This window comes from Schistocerca gregaria, chromosome 1 (genome assembly GCF_023897955.1).
Source record: "Schistocerca gregaria isolate iqSchGreg1 chromosome 1, iqSchGreg1.2, whole genome shotgun sequence".
Classification (NCBI taxonomy): Eukaryota; Metazoa; Arthropoda; class Insecta; order Orthoptera; family Acrididae; genus Schistocerca; species Schistocerca gregaria.
Window position 1 is genome coordinate 218,563,931 of NC_064920.1, and position 25,896 is coordinate 218,589,826.

At 43.6% G+C, this 25,896-nt stretch overlaps 1 protein-coding gene and 1 long non-coding RNA gene across 5 annotated transcripts in view; one reads left to right on the forward strand and one right to left on the reverse strand.

The window, feature by feature from the left end:
- Nucleotides 1–829: 829 nt before the first annotated feature.
- LOC126337691 (uncharacterized) overlaps nucleotides 830–25,896 on the forward strand; it is a 33,598-nt gene continuing 8,531 nt past the window's right edge. Inside the window, exon 1 of one of the 2 annotated variants that reach the window (XR_007565098.1) lies at nucleotides 830–1,364. This is a non-coding gene — a long non-coding RNA (uncharacterized LOC126337691). The remainder of the gene's footprint in view (nucleotides 1,365–25,896) is intronic. The other variant, XR_007565097.1, reaches the window with a different exon arrangement.
- The window catches only part of LOC126337512 (uncharacterized), a 31,392-nt gene continuing 15,968 nt past the window's right edge, over nucleotides 10,473–25,896 (reverse strand). For all 3 annotated transcript variants that reach the window (XM_050001476.1, XM_050001475.1, XM_050001477.1), the window contains one exon: nucleotides 10,473–12,582. In XM_050001476.1, the coding sequence (XP_049857433.1) occupies nucleotides 10,988–12,582 (1,595 nt within the window). In that variant the 3' untranslated portion in view covers nucleotides 10,473–10,987. The remainder of the gene's footprint in view (nucleotides 12,583–25,896) is intronic.

Genomic DNA, 25,896 nt, shown 5'->3' on the forward strand with positions numbered 1-25,896 from the left:
ACATTAGATTAGTCGTTGAACCTGTACCTAAAATTAACTGTGTGCTGAGGTTAAATTTTTTTCACCTTAATTATTGCTTTTATTTGTTCTTCCCTGACTTTATCTACTATATCTAACTCATACTGATACAAATCATCCTCGATGTTACCTTGTTTGTCAAACCTTATAAAACACGTTTGTAGTTCCGCCTTGGCTCCACTGCCTGAGAGGTCAATAGCCTGGGGCTTATTACGACCGGCTGGTGTTTTCCGACGGCGTAGTATGACTTAATTCGTTACCTGGAGAAATTTGTTAATTTTACTGTGTGGCTACTTAGCCAATTTGTGTTGTTAGGTGCTGTGCAGTTATTTTGCTGATCAAAGGTTGGCTGCGGTGCAGCGGAAAGCCATGGCATTGTTACCGCACGTCGGCCAAGCCCTGTGATGGTGAACTGTAATTCGCTCCTGCGTTGAAATTACCCCTGTTGTTTTGGAAGTTTCTTTTAAATCGTTTGTTTTTCCCATTCCCATATGAATAAACTCTGGGTATGTCATTTTGCTGTTGTGTTTACCATCATTGCTGTGTGTGTAAATCACGTTTTACTGACTGATTTACATAACCATATTATTGTTGTGCCTGATTTTCTGTTGCCATATGGGGTACAGGTCTTTCCTCGTAGATTAAGCCGATAGAATCGAGTACTGACAGAAAATATTCAGTGTCGTGCTCTGGCGTTGTGGCTAATTTTTCGCTAATCTGCGATGGTAAACGACTTATAAAAGTGGTTAACACGTCTACCTGTGATACCGGGTTCGTCCAGTAGTGTGTCTTGTTCAGGTATTTTTCGAAGTGTCCATGTAAGCCACTGTATTTGCCATTGAATGGTGTAGGGTTGGAAACCTCGCATCTGAGTCTTTCTTGCACCGCTTCAGACCAGTATTTGTCGAGGAGAGCTCGATCAAGTTGGATAAAGTGGTTCAACGTTCGGCCACTTCAGTTGCCCATAAAAGAACGTCACCTTGCGTATATCCCTCGATAAATCTGATTTTCTGTGCTTCTGTCCAGCTGCGTGGAAATACATGACGACAAGCACTGATAAATACTACGGGATTCATTGCTTTATCTTTGGTAATGAATGTAGGAAACTGTTGATGTCTCAGCAAACCTTCGTCTACAAAAATAGTTGATAGACATGTGGCATTTTCGATCGCATTTTTTTTTTAAATTCCAGCTGGTATTGGAGTTGTGGGTATGTTTACATTTTGCACGCTACAACTGTGACTGGTACCTGCTGTGAGACTTGTGGCAATTTGTGAATAAATGCCAACAGGTTGTGGTTTGTTCACTGCAGCCTGTGTATATTTACATGCATATTTCGAGATACGGTAATATTCACTTGTAAAAGATTGCGTATCCTATCTTATACAGCTTGTAGGTTAATGTGTACCTTGTTCACAATTTCATTTTCTTTTTTCTGAATAGCCTTTTCTACTACATCTGTATATAACTTACAATCTGTTACTAGCTTCTCCGCAATCGTCTTACCCTTATCTAGCATACCTGCTTCAACTTGGCTAATGGTATCACTCAGATTTTCATTGTCCTGTTTCTCTTTTAGCACATGGTGAGTTAACTTATAATGTTGCTAACCTTAAAGTAAGCTCTTCTACAGCTTGAGGTACACCTTCATAGTCTTTATTTAGTTTGTTAACGACAGTGATTACCTTTCTTACTGAAGGAACCAACTGGTTTTTATGTGGCTTCAATGTTTGTGTTTGTGTCTGTGATTTTCTTTATCTGTTCTTCTACTAGATCGTGATGGTCATTAAAAGAATCTACCTTGTTTTTTAACTCCATAATGTTTCTGTTAACTTCAGAAAGTACTTCATGCTTTACTTGTTTTCTGATATCATTCAATTTTTTGTCGATTTCAATGTGGAAATTTTTTGGATAAGTCATCGAACTTTAGTGAGACTGTCTTTTGCAAATCCTTCAATACTTGTTTTTGTTCTTGCTTCATCGTATTTAGATCTTGTGTAACAGTGTTTTGTTGCTGTTTTATCATTTTCATATCTTTTGTGACGGTGTTCAGATTTGTGTCAAATTATCAATTTTGGTTTTCATATCTTCAGCTGTACTTTCTAACTTAAATGTCTGTGTTGTGAACAAGTGGTTTTTGTGACATGTTGTCAAAATTCATATTGGAATCACTCTTCAGTGTTTCATTCATTAGTGGAATGTTGCTCTGGGAGATGTATGACATTGTCTCATCAATTCTAAACATTGTGTCATCAAGGTTTTTCTGCTGTGGAGCATTGCTATCATTTGTCACACCTGTGACACTCATCTCTCATCTACACTATGTGATAAAAAGTATCCGAACACCTCCAAAAACACATGTTTTTCATATTAGGTGAATTATGGTGCCACCTACTGCCAGGTACTCCATATCAGCAACCTCAGTAGTCATTAGACTCCGTGAGAGGCAGAATGGGACACACTGCATAAATCATGGACTTCAAAAGTCGTTAAGTGATTGGGTGTCACTTGTGTCAAACGCCTGTACGTGATATTTCCACATCCCTAGGTCCACTGTTTCCAATGGGATAGTGAAGTGGAAACGTGAAGGCACACATACAGCACAAAAGTGTACAGGCCGACCTTGTCTGTTGACTGGCAGAGACACCAGAGGGTTGTAATGTGCAATAGGCAGACATTTATCCAGATCATCGCACAGGAATACCAGACTGCATCAGGATCCACTGAAAGTACTATGACACTTAAACAGGAGGTGAGAAAACTTGGATTTCATGGTCCAGCGGCTGATCACAAGCCATACATCACACCGGTAAATGCCAAATGACGCCTTGCTTGGTGTAAGGAGCATAAACATTGGACGATTGAACAGTGGAAAAATGTTGTGTAGAGTGACAAATCACAGTACACAATGTGGAAATCCGATGACAGGGTGTAGGTATGGCGAATGCACGGTGAACGTCATGAGGCAGTGTGCGTAGTGCCAACAATAAAATTCAGAGGCCGTGGTGTTCTGATGCGGTTGTGTTTTTCATGCAGGGGGCTTGCATCCTTTGCTGTTTTGCATGTTTTAAGCACCTTCTTGCTTCCCACTATTGCAGAGCAATTTGGGGATGGCGATTGCATCTTTCAACATGATTGAGCACCTGTTTATAATGCATGGCCTGTGGTGGAGTGGTCAGTCGACAATAACATCCCTGTAATGGACTGGCCTGCACAGTCCTGACCTGAATCATACATAACACCTTTGGGATGCAGACTTTGTGCCAGGCCTCATCGACTGACATCGATACTTCTCCTAACGGCAGCACTCCGTGAGGAATGGGCTGCCATTCCCCAAGAAACATTTCAGCACCTGATTGAATGTGTGCCTGCGAAAGTGGAATACGTCATCAAGGCTTAGGGTGCGTCAAGACCATACTTAATTCCTCCAATGGAGGGCACTGTGAACTTGTCATATTCAGCCAGGTGTCCGGATACTATTGATCACATTGTGTACTTAAACTTTCTGCAGCAGGCATGCATGGTGCCTGAACTTCAATTGTTCGATCACGCAATTCTTCACCATCGTGGCTGATTGCGTTTTCGAAATTGCTATCAACAATGGGCATATATTTTTCAGCCATGTTATATGAATATACAAAAAAATAAAATTTTCACAAAAATTTTAAAATTTCATATGCTAATTATTACAATTGATAAATGTAATTTACCTCATGTCAAAGCCTGTTTTACATCTATTATTATGTGCAAACTATTGTACTGCAATTCTTTATGTTTTTCTTACAAAATGTATCACACTGAAAAATTCCTGTAAATTTCTCGCAAATAAAATTTAAGGAAGGGAATAATGAGGAAATGTTTCTATCTACATCAAATGACGCATTACCAATCGTAACCATGCAAGCCACTAGCGTAGGCGTCCTACCTTTGCTCCATCGAACAAAACAGCTTACTGTGGAAAGTTTCATGTGACCTGCGTCAAATTCTTATTCATTTCAAAAAATTTCTCAATTTTTACCTTTTTGCAATACTCGTTCCCAGTCGTGATTCATGCAAACAGAAAATACAGACAAGTAATTTTTAATGACCAATAACAGTGTCAGAAATTTCTTGCAATAACAATAATTAACAAACCCTACTCACAACCGATGCACTGAAGTCCTGGCACAAAGGTCGCCAGTTGTTGTAATTAAAATAAAAATTAAATAAAATTGAATATTGCTAAATATGCATATCAATTGTAGGTGGCGGACTCTGGGAACAACGGCACTTGTCGTAATCAAGAAAATCTTCCTTGTATGTTCCTTCAATAAATAAAAAATACTTGATACTGTTTTTCCATATAATATTATTCAGGTGCACGTGATACATAGAGCTCGCAATACTTCATATCTAAAATCACACATCTTCATCGTCCTATATTCGAGAGAGTGTCAGAGTAACAAACAAAATCATGTACAAATAATTGAATGAAAGTCTCTTCCTTTGTCTGCACCCCACCGCGCATTCACAATTAATGTCTCTGCTAACTCTTACGTTCAATTGCCAACTTCACGATATCCTGGGGGGGGGGGGTCTTTCATCACGTACCTACACAGTTGTAATCAATCACATATCTAAATGGTTGTATTCTAGGGTACCAACCTAAGTACAGCGAATACTACATAAAGCTTTGAACTGTTTCTTGCCTAGAATTTGCAAACTAATGTGTTCCTATGTCACTTGAATTAGAAAGAAGAAAGCCATATATACATACTGTATGTCATGTACAGTTTGTCCATGTGTGACAGTGATGTGTACTAAAGATAAAGAAATACTATAATATGAAACTAGAGTATTTTTTAAAAAGAGGCTCTTATTTTCTTTGATATAAACTGAAGAAACAGATTTTCTAAATGATCGCAACTTTTATAATAGCAAAGAGTTATTACTAACAAGTGTACATAAATGTTGATAAGATGTTTTGTGAGTAAGGATAGTTATTTGACCACGATGGTGAAGTGACTGAAATTAATACGAGCTCTCGAGAAGAGCACAAAATATAAATGTTTATGGTATAATTGAAAGGAGGATATAAGATGAACATTAACAAAAGCAAAACGAGGATAATGGAATGTAGTCAAATTAAATCGGGTGATGCTGAGGGAATTAGATTAGGAAATGAGACACTTAAAGTAGTAAAGGAGTTTTGCTATTTAGGAAGTAAAATAACTGATGATGGTCGAAGTAGAGAGGATATAAAATGTAGACTGGCAATGGCAAGGAAAGCGTTTCTGAAGAAGAGAAATTTGTTAACATCGAATATAGATTTATGTATCAGGAAGTCGTTTCTGAAAGTATTTGTTTGGAGTGTAGCCATGTATGGAAGTGAAACATGGACGATAACTAGTTTGGACAAGAAGAGAATAGAAGCTTTCGAAATGTGGTGCTACAGAAGAATACTGAAGATAAGGTGGATAGATCACGTAACTAATGAGGAGGTATTGAATAGGATTGGGGAGAAGAGAAGTTTGTGGCACAACTTGACTAGAAGAAGGGATCGGTTGGTAGGACATGTTTTGAGGCATCAAGGGATCACAAATTTAGCATTGGAGGGCAGCGTGGAGGGTAAAAATCGTAGAGGGAGACCGAGAGATGAGTACACTAAGCAGATTCAGAAGGATGTAGGTTGCAGTAGGTACTGGGAGATGAAGCAGCTTGCACAGGATAGAGTAGCATGGAGAGCTGCATCAAACCAGTCTCAAGACAGTCTGAAGACAACAACAACAACAACATGGTATAATTAATGCTTTGTATAAAGCTATATAATTCTCTGTTTATATTTGTGAAATGAAAATTCATGATCCTGAATGGGGCAAATTTCTAGCCCATTAACTGTAAATAGAGGAGTAAATACAGTTAAGTGATTGAGGAACATTTTAGTGTGGAAGCTGTAGTTGTAATAAGACGTAATGCTCCTCTGAGAGTAAATTTAGAATTTCAGTTATATTCAAGTGTGTCTTGCACACATGTAATTCTTCTGCTTTGAGCAAACAAGCTGCTTTTGTAAAATAAGTAAAGATTTGCTGTCCATGCTTTAAGTCATGTTGAGTTTATGTAACAGCAAATCTTCAAATCTGAATCAGCAGTTCACTAGTAAAATGATAGTATTCTCAATGGTATGTACTTTTGTAAATAACAAGAAAACAATGTGGCAATAGATGTGAAACTAATAGCCTCTCTGTAAATGCAATAAAAATATTTTTGAGTTCCATTAATGAGACTAATTTGAAGTATGTTCATGTAACATAAATGACAGAACTCTAAAATGAAAACCAGTGTCTAAGCTGCTGTGAAATCTGTTCAGGTACCCGCAAAACAACTGAACATTTGTGACTGGAATCAGAATATTAACATACTGGCTAATTTGTGTGTGAAATGCTGTGTCTGGTGTGTGCAGCACAGTACAGCTGGACAGTTCAGCTGGCATATATGCTGCAAAAAGGTTAAAATTTCACTTACCTGGGTTAAATCCCGTGAGTCGCTACTTGCATGTGGTTCGACATGCAGAAGAAGAAGAAGGTCCTCGAGCTGACTGATGAGGTATCCCACAAAAGAACACACACATATAGTCACCACATAGTGTTGCCAACTGACTGTGAGCTCTAGCCACATACGTATCCAACAACAATCTCAGTGTCGTAAGAGCAATTTGATTGTCAGCACTGTGTTTCAGAGCCAGCACCAGTGAAAATACATTCAAATGAAATGATCAGGGTTAATACAAAAATCCGTCTAATAAGGATACTTATTGTGCCTGTTATGAACATTAGTGAAATGTAATACTGATTGAACACACATTGTGATGCACAATAAGCAAAGAACTAATGAATCTCACTAGTTGATGGTGTAGAGTCAAAAGCATCCATCTCAGTTGCTTATGCTCAGCATCTATTCTCTTGAGAAGGGGTTGGACATGAGGAAAAAGATCTTAGTACATGATGATCAACCACTTCTTCTTGTGCAGGATCTAGAAGGGTGTATTTGCAGAATGCGAGAATAACCTCATTGAAGTGTCAATATATTTGTTATCGCTCTTCTGATACGATGTGGCTCACGATGGTAAATCTACACAGCGTATTTTGTGAAGATAAATCTACATAGCACATTATGTGTATCAAAATCATTTGTAAGAATAAATGGTAAGGAGAGTTGTGAGATAAAGTGTGTGGGAAGGCTACAAGTGATTTGACATAAATGACAACACTGTACTCCTGATAAAGCGTCCTGTGGTACACTCAGGTAAATCAGAAGGGTCAGATATTTAAAAAAATGAATAGCAGTGGTTTCTTCCAATAAACCTGTATATGCTAAATTCACTTTGAAATTTGGAGGCTCATTCATATGTCCATTGCTGTGTCGGGACATATAGTCCACCAGCAAAATAGGTCAGTGACACGGGTAGCCAAATCACAGCCCTGTTGGTGCCATGACGACATGAGTCAAAATCAAGCAGTTCTGAAGAACAGCAGCAGCTTGTCATCATCGGTAACTCTGGCAGCCGCTGGTACACCCAGAGGTGCCGGCTTTGCCACAAGTAGTCCCTTATGTATCCTTCTGTGACTGCACTTAGGATGCCACATTGTCACATCAAGCCAGTTGAAGGCAATGCGCCATCCTAGACACCATCATATTTGGAGCCCTCTACAAGCTGCCAGCAGTCTACCATGAACAACACTGACCTTGGCTTCTATAGAGTGATTGTGAATATTGGACAGCCGTCTGGGCATAGAAGTTATGCTGTTAGGTTCACAGTGATAGTGTTCCACTAAAAACCTTAAATTTCAGACTTTTCAGTGATTAACCATCTATCAAAAAGTTTAACAGTTTTCTGATTGAGCCAAGAACTCTTGTTGTGCCCTATGACTGAATTAACTACAGCCCTTATGATTTAACAAGAAGAGTTTTCTTTATGTTATTGCTTTACTGGAAGTCATTGTTGTTTGTTTACCTGAAAGCTTGTTCTTGCTTAGTGAGCCCCTATCAGGTCACTGCACCCATTATTCCTGTAGTTTTAACATATTTAAATACAAAATATTACTTCATGTTACCATTACCTCACTATGATTAAGAAAGTGGAGCAGCTTGACATCTGTGGTATACCCTTTCAGTTGTTTGACTTTCAAGAAGTAGTTGGCCTACAATGTCTCTCTTTCTACTAACATTGCTCCATTCCATCTCTTCATTACATTTCCTACGAACTTAGCTATTTCTGTGGGGCATTTTTGAATATGGTGATGAAAGTTTATTGGAAACACCTGTCTTCCTTGTCACTACTGTAAATAATTTTCTCTGTCTTCGGCATTTTCTGTTGTACCATGTGGATTTAACTTTAGCAGTGGCTAGTCTGTATGGATCTCTTTATTGAGTGAGTTTTGCTGCTACTAAATAGCCCACCTGAACTGCCGGAAATTATTTTTGTAAGCTCATTTATGTACCAGAAAATAGTAAGGAAGTTCAGGCAAAGCATCACATAACTAAGCAAACTTGGTAGACATGGGATGTGGCAGGTACCAACATCTGTTTTTTTGTCTCAAAAAAGTCTGCCTCATTGGTGCAAAGTAATCCATGATGTTAAGTTTCTTCATATAGGGTTCTATCATCCTTACCACCTGGGAAGTTAAGCCTAACCCCTGCCTCTTTCTAATGTACACTACTGCACTTTAGGGATTAATGATTGTTAAAGCACACTTGGAGCGTATAGTTATACAGAACTGATGGCACTGGTCAGTCCCCAGCATGGGAACCCAGGTTTACAAAACCTTAATTTTGCCATTTATGACTTCAGTGCTTTTCAATTACCACAATTCAGGAAGCATGTGTAAGTTAGGAATGCTATGAGCACAGTATTTTTGAACAGCATGACCCATTAAATATTTACTAACAACTGATTCTGTGAGCTCATAACAGTCACAATAAAAAGATCTATATGAGCATTATGAACTAGTAAAAAACCCCTCGTCTGTGTAGACCTTGTAACATTACAGGACATATTGAAGTATTCGATACTGTAGACTTTTAGGGGATGTCGATACAGATATGCAAAATGTAAAGGGAAACTTTGGTGATGTTTAAATATTGTACTGTGTCAATATTAGGACATTTTGCACAGAAAGAACAAAAATAGAATTAATGTAAATATATATTAGTGTTAGTAACCTATTTTCATTCAATTTTGTAATTATATTTCATTTTGTAAAAGAAAGACTCACTGTTTGCTGTAGCTCTGATTAATTGTATAAATTAGCAGTTTTGAGCTAAATTATTTCGTATAATATGGACAAGATACTTTTAAAAACTCACCAGCTAAAGAGAAAGTCTGTAAATGAACGTTTAATGCACACTTCTGGAACTTTCTATGGAGAAATTCTATATTATGATCGCAAAAATACGAAAACTTGTGAAAACTGTTTCATAACCTAATTTTGAAAGACGATTTGTATCAAGAAATATTGCTAAAAACATTTATTTACGTTTTGAAACACGATTTAAATCATTTTACATATAAATAGTTGTTCTAAATCACTCAAGAAATATCCAGAATCAAATGTCAAGATATTTCTGGAAACATTGGTACAAATCTGATGAAGGTTATCCAGAAGCTGGTAGAAAAATGTTATAAAATCTATTTGGAAATTATGCTTGTAAGAATTTATATGTACTGATCCTTTTACTTACTTTAATCTGTACTAAAATTCTGTAATGTCTAATTTAGTTTTAAGTCGTGAATTGCTATCGTATTGTAAACAAAACATTGTCAAAGACTCTCATTGTTTGGAAAGATATTAATACACCTAGGAGTTGTCAGTTGCCAGTTCGGATATGCAGTGCGGTTAGCTCGGAGAGTCAGTTGTTGAGTCTGTGAAGTCTGTCAGTTCTGTTTGTAAATAAACGTCTGTAATGAAGAATTACTTGTTGTCGTCAATATGAACTCAAGACCTTTTGCACGAAGCAGACACCTCCTAATGCAACGTTTTAATTTGGTTGAGGAAGCTGGGATCGCTATAAGTGCAAACAAATTGAAGTGGAACGTTTTAATTTGGTGTTGAGGAGCTGAAATGTTATAATTTGGTGGAGATGCCGGGGATGTTATAACCTGTTATTTGCCAATAATGAGGAACAGAGCAATCAACATAGAACTTCTAGCTCAGAGCTTCTTGTAAGAACCTTGCAGGGATATTCACAATCACAGCCAAGGGACACCATGGAGCTTGGGAAAACACATTGCTTCCATATTTACAATAGCTGGATAGTCCAATGTGCAAAGCATTTTAGGTAACAACTTCAGTTTTGAGGATTTTATCAAGATGTTCTAGTGTTTAAAAACATCTTGAAACTTCATGAACTGGTTGTTGTAAAGAGAGTTTGATTATTCGGGGAGGTAATCTAAAAAAAATAAATTAAAAAAAGAAACATTTTTCGATAATAAAGCATTTATTATTAACAATTATTTTCTCAGATAAAACATGCCAGTAAAACTGTTTTCATAAAATTGCTCAAGTAATGCAATCAACATAATTCATGTAGCACATGCAGCATGCCACCAGGGTTATAAACATGTAAAAAGGTTACTGTTCAGAAAAGTTACATAAAATTCTAGTAAAATGAATAATTAGTTACATTTAATGTTCGTTAAAAGGTTTTGTAATAAAGAACAATATATAATTCTAAAGCAGTATTTTCACAGCCTGCAATTCATGTTCATTGTGTTTTACATTGGGAGTGTGGCTAAAACTTAATTCTCCTTTCAATGAGAATATAAATAAACATACTGAGGTGTCATGATTTCTTCAAGCAGGAAAATGTTACTTATAAAATAAAAAAATACTCTCCTGTGTGCTCACAATAATTCACATTACATTTCCTTTTAAGTTCACTTGTCAGTCTCTCTACGAAATTTAAAAGTGAAATCACATTCGTCTCATGCATATTATCCCAAACCATCCAAAAGTTTCTGTGTGTCAACTGTCTGAGTCTCTTGCTCATACAGTACTGAGTGCACATTTTGCACAACATTTTGGCTTTTATCTTGTATATGACTCAGTTTTGTAAAGTGATTGATGGACTCGTTTCTTATAGGAACACATTTATTAAATCTTTCTGACCGACGAGTACGCTTTGGTAATGGAGCCACATGAATTTCTTCTGAAGTACTGTCTGAATCTTGTGAATCATTCAATAAATTTTCAATAGTTTTCTTTCGTTCTGGTTGATGTATCTCATCACATCTAACTTCAAGATTTTCGCTTTCTGTGTATGAAGAAAGGTTGCTGTCTTCCAGGATGCCATTAACAGATCTGTGCTTAGCAGATAACTTGCAAACATCCTCTGGCTCATCTACATCTGTATCACTGTCATAGTGATTACTTCCTCTTTCAGTCTGACTTTTTGTGGGATTGGCAGATGACATTGTTACAGATATAGCATCTGCTGCATTGATTCTGGAATTTGTGTTTATCCCATCTGCTCTACTTACATCTGTTTTCTGGGATACATCTGTGCCTTCTCTGGAAAGTTCATGACTATTATCTTGCATATTCATTGACTGAATTGGTCGTTTCAAAGTGTTAGTTTTTGGCATACAAGCTGTATCCTTATGAATAAGAGATGATGTTGGAGATTTTGGTTGTTTTAGCTTGTCTATAGGACATATTATTTCGAATGCCTTGCTTCGTTTTGCTGGACTGATGACAACTTTATTATCATTTTTTGTAATTGTAAGTTTTTTTACATTATGCAAGGGAACATTTTCTTGCGCACTAGTTTTCTGTGACACTAAATCAATTGCACATATTACTTCAGATATGTTCTGTGTTGTTTTATCTTTTGTTTCTGAGCTATGTAATGAGCCAGCAACATATTCAGTTCCTTCTGATATGAGATCCTCTACACTTTTTTTTACTAAAAGAGGTGATTTCTGATATGCATGTGTCTGCAAAGATATACTCATTCCTTTCTGCTCTGGAACAAACTGATCAGGAATTTCATTTTTCACAGTAAAGTGGTCTTCTACTGGTATTACTGAAGTACTTGTAGATGCAATTGGGGAAGCACTTCTTACAACCAGAGTTTTTTGCTGTACTATACTATTCTTGGAAGGCTGATGCTGAGTGGAACCTGTATGCTCTGAGACATCTGATTCACACTCCTGTTCAACAAGTGTTCTTGAAGTACATGGAACTAATGCTTCCTTTTTACATGAAATAGTTCTATTTTCAACAAGAGGGTTAGTTTTTGTCCTTTGCCGGCTTCTCTGTCGTACACTTTGCTTATTTTTAAGCTCTTTACTTGTGTTAGAGTTAGTGGTTTGTGTGTCATTGTTTTCAACAGGAATGTCTGATGACACTTGCAATTCAGCATCAACAGCCACTGAGGGTGGAGACTTATGAACTCCACGCTGATATGGTTTCTTATTTGTTTTCCTTGTTTCCCTGGTTGTCTTAAAACTAGGTTCCGTTACAACAGCTGTACCACATTTGTCACTTTCTGATTCATTGGCACTGTGTTGAGTTTTTGACTTCAAATCTAAAAACAAAACAAAACATTATCCAGTAACAGATCAGGTAATTATGTTCTGAAGACTGTAAGACAGAAACAAAATGCTGTCGTAGTGCTGACTTCATGCTGAAATTACTGGAAGAAAAAAAAAAACAATGTGTTCCAAAACAAACTACTTATGCATGAAAATATGTGCAAATTATTGGTATTTAATATTTTTCTATTATTACATCATTGGAAAAATGATACACCTGACACACTACTTGTTTTTTGAGTCAAGTGACGGTTTGCACAGTTATACTTAAGCTGGTTTGCTGGTAATACACACTGATACCATGGGTTCTCCTAACATTCATCATCAGGTCTCTCTCTCCCAGTCATCAGGCAGTCTTCCCTCCATTACTCCCTCCCCTCACCACCTCCTTTCTCTGCTCATCTGCTCCACTCAAGAGCACCTCACACCCCAATTAGGCTGCAGCACTAAGACAATAAAGTCGGCCATGACCTTGAGCATTGTCTAAAAGCTCAGCCCCATTTTCACTCCTCTTTATGTGCTTGTCAATCACTGATCACCTGAACTACACTGTGAGTGGTTACTTGCGATCTATAGATTACTTTTATTCCTTCCATGACTGTTCTGATTACTACCCCCCCCCCCCCCCCCCCCCAATTCCACTTAATCATTCTTTCAATCCATCTCCCCTTTAATGCTATTTCACAAGGTTCATCTAGCTGTCCGTACTACATGTACTGTACTTATCTCTAATGTTATTAAATAGTCATCCAATTAACCTTGCCTTCCAGAACCACAAAACAAATTAAAAAAACCAAAGAAAGTACACTTCTCCCTGTTGTAACTTTCTGTTCCGGAGTAGACATTATATAGAAGGGACAGTTTAGTATGTTACTGACATTGGCTACAGCAAAAGAGTTGCACAGATTCCTTGGCATACTCAGTTTTTACCGATGCCATTTGCCACATGCCACTGAAGTGCAGGTACAACTCACTGCTCTGGTGTCAAGTCCCAAGGCGAAGGGCACAGCATTACTGCAATGGACCCTAACAATGATCGTCACATTTAAGGCAGCCAAGTAGACTCTTGGCGACGTTGCACTCCTCGTACACTCTAGCACATTTGTGGCCATGGCATTAGCTGTACACGCCAGTTAAACAGCAATGAGAGTGGCACTTCAGCGATGTGTTCCAACCTCTTGCCTTCTTTTTGTGTAAACTGACGCTAGCACAGCAAAGACAGAGTGCATACGATTGCATGTTTTTAGCCATATATGTAGCAGTAAAGTACTTCCACACACAACTAACTGGAAGCAAGAACCTTTACCACACATACCGACCACAAGCCACTCACATATGCCTTCCGGCAAAACAATGACAACTGTTTGCCAAGGCAATTTAGCCAACTGGAATACGAAGCTGACATGCAACACATGTTGGGTCTCAATAATGTGGTGGCTGATTGGTTGGTTGGTTTGGGTTGTAAAGGGACCAAACTACAGGGTCATCAGTCCCTTTTTCCTGATGCAAGCAAGACTCAAGGTACAAAACCACCCAACACCACACCTAAAAAGAAAATGAATGGAACAAACAAAAAACGGGGAAAACGTACACCACAAGGAAAAGTAGAAGAAGGTATTAAAACAAAAGAGCATATGGTCTGTGCTGGCTCATCACAATAATAAAAGGGGATGAGCCAGCCACTCTGCAACACATTAAAATGTCCACCCCAAAAAAATGAAGGCGAGATGAACACATGTAGGGAAAAGACGACCACCATGACAAACAAAAGCAAAGAAAGTGGCGACAGAATTAAAATGGTGAGAGGGTGACGAATTCAGAGAGAAGGCTAAATGCCCATCCTTAGATGTTATGATAAAAAAAAACCCTCACGAATAAAATGTAAAACTAAATCTGCTGTTGAGGCATTGTTGCCCAACACTAAAGGCAGGGTGTTGGGAAGGTTAAAAGTCTGTCGTAGAACGCCTAAAAGTGGGCAGTCCCGCAAGATGTGGATGACAGTCATATGTGAGCCACAGTGACACTGAGGTGGTTCCACGTGACGGAGGAGGTAGCAATGTGTTAGTCACATATGGCCAATGTACAGCCAGCAGAGAACCACAGAGTCCCTGCGAGAGGCCCGCATGGAGATCTTCCACACATTCGTAGTCTGCTTAAGGGCACACAGTTTGTTGTGTGTACCGAGATTATGGCATTCGATCTCCCAAAGCTGAAAAACCTTGCGGCATGATAATAATCGCAAGTCAGTTACAGGGATGCCGATCTCCAGAAGCGGTTTCCATGTAGCCTGTTGCCAAGTTCACTTCCTGGGATCCCGATGTGGCATGGGGTCCACACCATGGAATGACTGGACCATTCCAGGGCAAAGATGGACTCCTGGATGGTCACTACCGAAGGATGGCAGGGGTAACACTGGTCGACAGCTTGTAGGCTGCTCAAGGAGTCAGTAAACAGAAGAAACGATTCTCCAGGGCATGAGCGGATGCACTCAAGAGTATGAGAAATGGCTGCCAGTTCTGCGGTGAACAGGGCAGCTATCTGGCGAGGAGTGCTGTTTAATATGTCCTCCATGAACATACGTGAAGTCAGCATGACCATCAGCCATTGAGCCATCAGTGTAAACCACTTCACGGTCCCAGTACCTGTCATGCACCAAGAGGAAATGACAGCAGAGAGCTGCGGTGTTAACTGAGTACTTAGGGTGATGGGAAAGGTCCAGCCGAAGCTGCGGCCTAGGTGTATACCATAGAGATAAACGCAAATGGACCTCGAGTATGGGTGGTAAAGGCATGAAAAGGAGATGGTAATTCAGAAGCGCAGGACAACTACACTCCTGGAAATGGAAAAAAGAACACATTGACACCGGTGTGTCAGACCCACCATACTTGCTCCGGACACTGCGAGAGGGCTGTACAAGCAATGATCACACGCACGGCACAGCGGACACACCAGGAACCGCGGTGTTGGCCGTCGAATGGCGCTAGTTGCACAGCATTTGTGCACCGCCGCCGTCAGTGTCAGCCAGTTTGCCATGGCATATGGAGCTCCATCGCAGTCTTTAACACTGGTAGCATGCCGCGACAGCGTGGACGTGAACCGTATGTGCAGTTGACGGACTTTGAGCGAGGGCGTATAGTGGGCATGCAGGAGGCTGGATGGACGTTCCGCCGAATTGCTCAACACGTGGGGCGTGAGGTCTCCACAGTACATCGATGTTGTCGCCAGTGGTCGGCGGAAGGTGCACGTGCCCGTCGACCTGGGACCAGACCACAGCGACGCACGGATGCACGCCAAGACCGTAGGATCCTACGCAATGCCGTAGGGGACCGCACCGCCACTTCCCAGCAAATTAGGGACACTGTTGCTCCTGGGGTATCGGCAAGGACCATTTGCAACCGTCTCCATGAAGCTGGGCTACGGTCCCGCACACCGTTAGGCCGTCTTCCGCTCATGCCCCAACATCGTGCAGCCCGCCTCCAGTGGTGTCGCGACAGGCGTGAATGGAGGGACGAATGGAGACGTGTCGTCTTCAGAGATGAGAGTCGCTTCTGCCTTGGTGCCAATGATGGTCGTATGCGTGTTTGGCGCCGTGCAGGTGAGCGCCACAATCAGGACTGCATACGACCGAGGCACACAGGGCCAACACCCGGCATCATGGTGTGGGGAGCGATCTCCTACACTGGCCGTACACCTCTGGTGATCGTCGAGGGGACACTGAATAGTGCACGGTACATCCAAACCGTCATCGAACCCATCGTTCTACCATTCCTAGACCGGCAAGGGAACTTGCTGTTCCAACAGGACAATGCACGTCCGCATGTATCCCGTGCCACCCAACGTGCTCTAGAAGGTGTAAGTCAACTACCCTGGCCAGCAAGATCTCCGGATCTGTCCCCCATTGAGCATGTTTGGGACTGGATGAAGCGTCGTCTCACGCGGTCTGCACGTCCAGCACGAACGCTGGTCCAACTGAGGCGCCAGGTGGAAATGGCATGGCAAGCCATTCCACAGGACTACATCCAGCATCTGTACGATCGTCTCCATGGGAGAATAGCAGCCTGCATTGCTGCGAAAGGTGGATATACACTGTACTAGTGCCAACATCGTGCATGCTCTGTTGCCTGTGTCTATGTGCCTGTGTTTCTGTCAGTGTGATCATGTGATGTATCTGACCCCAGGAATGTGTCAATAAAGTTTCCCCTTCCTGGGACAATGAATTCATGGTGTTCTTATTTCACTTTCCAGGAGTGTATGAACGTGTGCAATGAAACTGGCGAGCAGTTGTGCACACCAGACATGCAATTGAGGGACTCCAGCCCCAGGACGCTGGTCACCAGACTCGTCCTAAAAGCTCCCATAGCTATTTGAACGCCACAGTGGTGCACTGGGTGGAGTAAACGCAATGTTGAGGGCACCACTGAGCCATAAACCAGACTCCCATAGTCAAGGCGGGATTGAACAAGGGCTCTGTAGAGCTGCAGCAGTGTACGGCGATCTGCACCCCTGTTGGTGTTGCTCAGGCAGCGGAGGGCATGGAGGTGCTGCCAGCATTTCCACTTAAGCTGACGAAGATGAGAAAGCTATGTCGACCGGGCGTCGAAAACAAGTCCTAAGAATAGATATGTCTCCACTACAGTGAGTGGATCATCATTAAGGTAAAGTTCTGGTTCCGGATGAACGGTATGACACTGACAGAAGTGCATCACACACGACTTTGCGTCTGAAAACTAGAAGCCGTGGCCTAGAGCCCATGACTACACCTTGTGGATGGCTCCCTGTAGGCGCCGCTCAGCAACACCAATACTGAAGGAGCAATACAAAATGCCGAAGTCATCTGCATACAGAGAGGGTGAGACCGATGGTCTGACATCTGCTGCTGCTGCTGCTGCTGCTAGACCATTAATGGCCACTAAAAATAGAGATACACTCAATACAGAGCCCTGAAGGACCCCATTCTCCTGGTTATGGGGGGAACTATGGAAGGCACCAACTTGGACATGGAAGGTATGGAGCAATAGGAAATTTTGGATAAAAATCGGGAGTAGGCCCCAGAGACCCCACTCGTATAATGTGGCAAGGATATGATGTCGCCAGGTCATGTCGTAAGTTTTTCGTAAATCAAAAAAGACAGCAACTAGGTGTTGGCATCTGGAAAAGGCTGTTCAAGTGACAGACTCGAGGGAAACTAGATTATCGATGGTAGAGTGACCCTGGCAGAAACTGCCCTGGCGTGGAGCCAGTAGGCCACGTGACTCCAGGACCTAACACAACCACCGACTTACCATACGTTCTAAAAGCTTACAAAGAACATTGCTGAAGCTGATGGGCCGACAGCTATCCTCATCAAGCGGGTTTTTACTGAGTTTGAACACTGGAATGATGGTGCTCTCCTGGCATTGCAATGGAAAGATGCCATCGCATCAGATCCGGTTGAAGATGATGAGGAGATGTCACTTGTACTTGGATGAGAGATGTTTGATCATCTGACTGTGGATCCGATCTGGCCCAGGAGCTGTATCAGGGCCATGTGCAAGGATGCACGGAGCATTATAGGGTTCACTGAGACATTCAGTGAGCGAGAGGGCTTTCCTTTCCATCCACCATTTGAGGGTACGAAATGCTGGGGTATAATTCTCTGACATGGAGGTTTGAGCATAGTGCTCAGCCAAGTGCTTGGCAATTGCGTTTGCATTGGTAGAAAATATGCCACTGATGTTAATGCCAGTAACACCTGTCGTGGTCTGGTACCCACAAACACTTCTGATCTGTGTCCATACTTGGGAAGTTGATGTATGGCACTCAATGGTCGAGACGTACCTCTCCCAACACACCTGTTTCCACCTTTTTATAAACTGGCAAATGCGGACACAGAGCGGTTTAAAAGTTATTAGGTGCTCTAGGGCTGGATGCTGCTTACGTTGCTGTAGAGCTTGCAAACACTTATTAATGGCTTCAGCGATTTCTGGCAACCACCAAGGTACTGACTTTTGCCGGGGGCATCCTGAAGAACAAGGGATCATGTTTTCTGCCGCACAAACGAGTGTTCTAGTGGCCTGCTCAACTACCGCATCAATGATAGCAGGTGGGGGAAATTCAATGGTGACAGCAGAGGTGACAGCTTCCCAATCTGTCTTGTTTAAAGCCCATCTTGGTAGATGCCTGGGGGAATGGTGCTGGGGGAGTGACAGGAAGATGGGAAAGTGGTCACTACCATACAAGCCATCGTGGGCTCTCCAGTGGACAGATGGGAGAAGTCCTGGGCTGCAGAGGGATAAATCAGTGGTCGAGTAAATGCCATGAGCCACACTGAAATGTATGGAGGCCCCTGTATTTAAGAGGCAGAGGTCAACTTGAGACAGGAAAGTCTCAACATCTCTGCCTCGGCCAGTAAGCACAGTGCCACCCCACATTAAAATCTCCCAAAAGTAAGAAAGGTTTAGGAAGTGGATGAATCAGTGCAGCCAATGCATTCGGGGGTACTGTACACATCTGGAGGAAGATATACATTGCAGACAGTTATTTCCTGTGTCGTCCTTACCCCGACAGTCACAGCTTCAAATGGTTCAAATGGCTCTGAGCACTATGGGACACAACTTCTGAGGTCATCAGTCCCCTAGAACTTAGAACTACTTAAACCTAACCTAAGGAAATCACACACATCCATGCCCGAGGGAGGATTTGAACCTGTGACCGAAGCGGTCACGCGGTTCCAGACTGAAGCGCCTAGAACTGCATGGCCACACCGGCCAGCAGTCACAGCTTCGAGAGGGGTCTGAAGGGGCACAGTTTCACTGCATACTGAGTTCAGGAAATAGACACAAACTCCACTCCACCCAACACTCGATTATAGTCACTACGGTTCTTATTATATCCCCTATAGCTGCGAAGGGCAGGGGTCCACATTGGCAGGAATCAGGTTTCCTGGAGGGCAATGCAGAAAGCAAGTGTAAAGCTTAACAGTTGACGTAGCTCAGCCAGGTGGTGGAAAAAACTGCAGCAATTCCACTGGAGGATGACATTATCGTGAGGCTGGCAAGGCATGAAGCAGGAGGCAGTTTACGCCTCAGGGTCACCTGCTGCCACTGATTGAGTATTTGTATCCATTCTTATTGTGGATGAGGTATCAGTGAGATCCAGGGCCTCAGGAAACACTGAGATTTCCACCTCATCTGCAGGTGTAGAATTGGTAGGTTTTTGGATGGTTGGATTGCAGAAGGGACCAAACTACGCGGTCATCAGTCCCTCCGATCTTGAAATAACTAAAACCGATAAAACCTCACACTATAAGAGGGAACTACAATAGCCATAAAATTACGAATGATTGACAGAGACAGAAGGAAGAAGGCACAAGCAGAGGCACAAGCAGTGAGTAGGGAAAGAAAGTGACATATGACAGGAGCATGAAGGAAGAAGCACAGGTAGACAAGATAGACACTCAATATAAAATGGATCCCATAAGGAAAGGAATGGTAAGGTCCATAAAATGAGATCAACCACTCAGGCATTGTCAGCTAACGCCAGGGGTAGCGAGTCAGGAAAGCTAAGAGTCCATCACAGGGCGGTTAAGTTGGGACAGTCCAGTAAGAGGTGAACTACAGTCTCAACATCGATTCACAATGACAGGGGGGGGGGGGGGGGGGGGTCCTCACGGCGGAGGAGATAACCATGAGTCACCCAAGTATGGCTGATACGAAGCCAGCAAAGGATAACAGAGGCCTTATGAGAGGCCCGTAAGGAGGACCACCACATAGTTGTAGAATCCTTTATCGCCCTGAGCTTGTTTGGTGAAGGAAGAGTGTGCCCTTCGACGTTCCAAAGTCCCAAAACCTGACGACATAATGTAGAGTGAAGGTCTATTTCCGGAATGCCAAAAGCAAGAGATGGCCAGTTAGTAGCCAATTTAGCCAGTCGATTCGCAAGTTCATTACCAGGGATCCCAAGATGGCCTGGGATCCAAACGAAAACCACTGAGCATCTACATTGATCAAAGAGAGAAAGGGAGTCCTGGATAGCTATGGCCAACGGGTGGCAAGGGAAGCACTGGCTGATAGCTTGCAAACTGCTCAGGGAGTCACTACAGGTAGTGAAGGACAGTCATGAGCAGAAGTGGACATGGTTCAGTGCACACAAGATGACTACCAATTGCAGTAAAAACATTACAGCCATCTGGCAAGGAATGAAGTTCCTTGTATCTCGCACAGGTGTAAGCATAACCAGCGTGACCAGAAACCATGGAGCCATCAGTATAAATCTCTTCTGAACCCTGGAATGAACTCAGGAGACAGTAGAATTGGTGGTGAAGGGCCTCCGGAGGAACAGAATCCTTGGAGAGATCAAGACAGAGCTGTGGCCGAGAGACGCACTATGGAGAGGTACATGTGTAAGTGGAGAAAAGAGGCAGTAAAAGGAAGTGCTGGAGCTCAGTAAAGAGTGACTGAATGCGGGCAGCCGTGGTAAGCCCACACTGTGGCCGCTGTCATGGGAGGGTGATCTCTGTGCCTGGATAGAGGAGACCATAATTAGGGTGCTTTGGGGTGCAGTGAATGCAGAGTGTGTAAGATATCAGCTGCTGTTCACGCAAAACTCGCAGCGGTGGAATCCCTACCTCTGCGAGAAGGCTAATCCTGGGGCTAGTCTGGAAGGTACCAGTCGCAAGTCATACCCCACAATTGAGGATGGGGTCTAGTATCTGCAATGTCGAAGGTGAGAACCATAGACAGGACTCCTGTAGTCTAAATGAGACTGGATCAGAGCTTTGTACAATTGCAGTAGAATAAAGTGGTCTGCACCCCAGGTGGTATTGCACAGACATCGAAGAACATCGAGATGTAACCAGCACATCCTCTTCAGCTGGCGAAGATGAGGGAGCCATGTCAAGCACGCATCGAAGACCAGACCCAAGAAGCGATGGGTGTCCACCACCTCGAGGGATTGGCCATCGAGGGACAGGTCCAGATGGAGATGGACTATTTGATGATGGCAGAAATGCATGACACACGACTTGGCCACCGAAAACTGAAAACCATGGGAGAGGCCCCAAGATTGTGTCTGGTAGATTGCCCCCTGTAGACAGTGTTCTGCAGTGCCCATGATGGAGGAAGCGACGTAGATACAGAAATCGTCAGCATACAAAGAGGGGGGAACACTGTCGGCCCAGCAGCTGCCACCAGTCCATTAATGGCTACGAGAAGGAGAGGGATGCTTAGCACGGAACCCTGATGAACCCCATTTTCTTGCCAATGGGAAGTGCTGTAGGAGGAGCCAACTTGGACCCAGAAAGAGCAACAAGAAAGAAAGTTACGGATAAAAACGGGCAGAGTGCCACAAAGGCCCCATTCATGAAGGGTGGTGAGGGTGTGGTTGCACCAAGTGGTGCCGTAGGCTTTATGCAGGTCAAAGAAGACTGCAATGAGGTGTTGCCGATGGGCAAAAGCCGACAGGATAGCAGACTCCAGGTGGACCAAGTTATCTACCGTAGAGGAGCCACAGTGGAAACCACTTTGACTCGATGACAAAAGGTCGCAGGATTCAAGGATCCAAAACAGTCGCCGACTCACCATGCGTTCAAGGAATTTGCAGGGGGTGTTGGTAAGGCTAACTGTACAGTAGCTATCCAACTGACGATGTGGCTTCCCAGGCTTCAACATTGGAATAACAATGCTTTCCTGCCACTGGGTAGGAAATACCCCCTCACACCACAGATGGTTGAAAAGAGTCAGTAGATGACGGTGGCCAGCCACCGGTAAGTGTTGGAGCATTTGGTTACATATCCGATCCGGTCCAGGAGCTGTGTCAGGACAAGGGGCGAGAGCACTGGCGACTTCCCATTCACTAAATGGGGCATTATAATGCTCCAAGCAGCAAGAAACGAAAGACAAAGGCAGTCGTTCCAAGCACTCTTTCAGGATGAGGAACGTTGGCGGATACTGAGTCGATTCAGAGGCTTGGGCAGTGTTGAATGAAATGCTCTGCAACAAAGTCCGGATGGATAAGAAAAACACCACACACAGAAATTCCTGCAACGCTGGTGGGAGGACCGTGTGCAAAAATTCACCTGAGTGTCGCCCAGACTTATGAAGAGAGGGTGTACAGTCCTATGGTAGCCATGTATTGTTCCCAGCAAATCTATTTCTGAAAGTTGATTAGGTAATGGGCCTGGGCGTAGAATCGTTTAAAGACCAGAAGGAGAGCAGTAGAAAGATGACGCCTGAAGTATTGAAAAGCACAGCGATGGTCTTTTATGGCCGCAGCAATTTCCAAAGTCCACCAAGGGACCATCTTCCGATGGGGGTAACATGAGGAAGAAGGGATGGGTGAAACAGCTGCGGAAAGAATGGCGGCAGTCAACGTCTGTGTAGGCACCCCAATCAGTTTTAGAGAAGGCCCACCTGGGAGGGTGATGGAACGAGATACACTGAAGAAAGGTCAAAACAATTGGGTAATGATCGCTGTCACATAAGTCATTGTGGACATCCCACCGAATTGAGGGAAGAAGGCTGGGACTGCAGATGGAGAGGTCAGTGGCAGAGAAAGTGCCGTGTGCTACACTAAAGTGTGTGGGAGCACCGAACAGAGGTCAAGCCTTGCCAGAAGAGCTTCAACTGTCCTGCCAAGGGCAGTAGTCGTGTGACTACCCCAAAGAGGGTTGTGGGCATTAAAGTCCCGTAGAAACAGGAAAGGACAAGGGAGTTGTTGAAGGAGTGTGGCTAGGGCAAGGGAAGTGGGCAGCCTATCAGGTGGGAGGTAGAGATTACAGATTGTGGTTGGAGTGACCTTGACAGCACTTGCCTCCAGAGTGGTATGGAGGGGAACCCATTTACTAACAATATCCTTGCGGACCAAGGTGCAAACACCACCAGAAGCCTGCAAGGGGCCAATTCAGTTCCGACAGAAAGTGTGGAATCCATGAAGGGTGGGTGAGTAAGAATTGACAATATGGGTCTCCTGGAGAGCAATGCAAGCAGCAGAGGAGGAGGAAAGAAGGGGCTGCAACTCCAGGAGGTGATGCAAATATCCATTACAATTCCATCCACTGGAGGATTCTCAAGCTGGAATCCAAATGGGAAGCGAATGGGTTGCCCTTGTTCTTGTGTTTCTGCTTCTTCTCTTGTGAAGGAAGAGAAGGGCAGGCTGCAGCGAGGTCGGGCACGGAATTACACCTGGCAATCTGGGCACCCACTAGCTGCAGATCACGCGGCCAATGTGGAGCTACAGATCGCCTTTCAGGGGGGTGCCAGGAAGAGGAGTCCCGGGAGGGAGCTGAAGCACCAGTTGCTGCCAAAGAAGGGGAGCACTTCTCCGGTGGGAGAGAGGGAGCAGCACCCGAAGGGGTGGGTATGGGTATTGATGGGGAGTGGGAGGGGGAAGGGGAGTGGGAGAGGGAGGGTGATGAGGAAGGTGTGGTGTGAACGGGACAGGGCTGGGATGAGGAGGAAGTGGGATGAGGAATGGACATAACTGAAGCAAAAGTAGAAGTTATAGGTGCGGGATGTAGTCGGTCATCAAGCCTCGGTGTAGGTAAGTCGATCTAAGGTCTTGTACTCTTGAATCCATCGTTCTTTCACATACACCGGGCATGCTGGCGAGCATGGAGAGTGCTGCACTTTACAATTTACACACACTGGTGGTGGAGCACAGGCATGGAGGGGCCACGCACAGTCACCGCAGAGGGGATCATGGGTGCAGCGGGAAGACGTGTCCAAACCATAAGCATTTAAAGCATCTCATCGAAGGTGGAATGTAAGGTGTTACATCACACCGATACACCATCATCTTGACCTTCTCTGGGAGGGTATCCCCTTTGAAGGCCAGGATAAAGGCACCAGTATCGGTGCGATTGTTTATAGGGCCTTGTTGTACATCGAACTCCTCGCCACTCAAGGTTTGCACGGAGTTCCTTGTCAGTTTGGAGAAGAAGATCCCAGTGGAAAATGATGCCCTGAACTGAGTTCAAAGATTGGTGGGTGCAACAGAGACTAGGATGTCACCAAGATGGTCACAAGCACACTGGGCTTCAGACTGGGCAGCAGATCTCTTTATGAGCAAAGAACCTGATCTCATTTTACTCATGTATTCCACTTCGCCATACTTATCTTCAATCTCTCCACAAAAAACAACGGCCTGGTCGTGGCAAAACTTTCGCCATCTGTCCCAGCTTGACCCTCCTCCCAGGTGGTGGCCAGTATGGGGAAGGCCGAAAGATTAGAAGGAGTGTCATGTCTTCTATCACTCTTAGATATGGCCACAGAATGGCCAGGATGTTGACACTTTTGTGACTTCATGTGCAAGGCGTCTGCCATAGTACCACCCATCTGACCAGGGGCTCACCCCGTGAGTGCCACCCAGCCACAACAAAGGCCATCTGGCACAGTGGCCATTGCTGGGAGTTCTGATGCCCCAAAGTGATGAGCAACGACTCCTTGGCACACACGAGGCATTAACAGCTCAGGTACTAGCAGTGTGATCCCTGTGTTGTCAGGGGGCTCAGACAAGTGGGTACTTAACAGCCCCACCACAGGGACTGGCTACCGTGCTGGTGACGTAGCAGGAAGGGGACAAGGGGAAAAGGGAGTGGAGGGGGAGAGGAGGCTGCACCATGGAAACTAGGTTGGGAGTTCATCACCAAATGGCTCGCACTGAATGAAAAACCTTTGAAATGGTTGCGCCCAAAGAAGGTACTTCGGAAGGAGATTTTCCCCCTACCACAATGGCGACAGATGTATTCAGGAGGCCTGGAGGGCCCACTGTTCGTGGCACAGAGTGATGAACCACTGGCACTTGGGAAGATGATGGTAATGTAGCTGCAGTGTATGTGGATGTCAACCAAACAGGGTTTCATCGTTCCAATTTACATTTCGCCTCTTGGTAAGTCAACCGGTCCAGGGTCTTGTACTCCACAATTTTCCACTCCTTACGGAGTACTGTGCAGTCTGGCGAGCACGAGCAGATGGAGTGCTGCTCTCCACAGTTGGTACAAATGGGAGAAGGCACACAGGGAGTATCTGGGTGCAGTGGACATCCACAGTCGCGACATGTGGCGTTGGAAGTGCAGTGGGAAGACATGTTTCGAATTTCCAGCACTTACAGCACCGCATTGGGGGAGGAATGTATGGTTTAACATCACAGTGGTAAACCATCACCTTGACCTTTTCAGGCAATGAATCACCCTCAAAGGCCACGATGAAGGCCCCGGTAGCAGCCCTGTTGTCTTTGGGTCCCCTGTAAATGCGCTGGATGAAATGAACACCCTGCCTTTCTAGACTGGTGCAGTGCTTGTCATCAGACTGCAAGAGTAGGCCACAATAGAA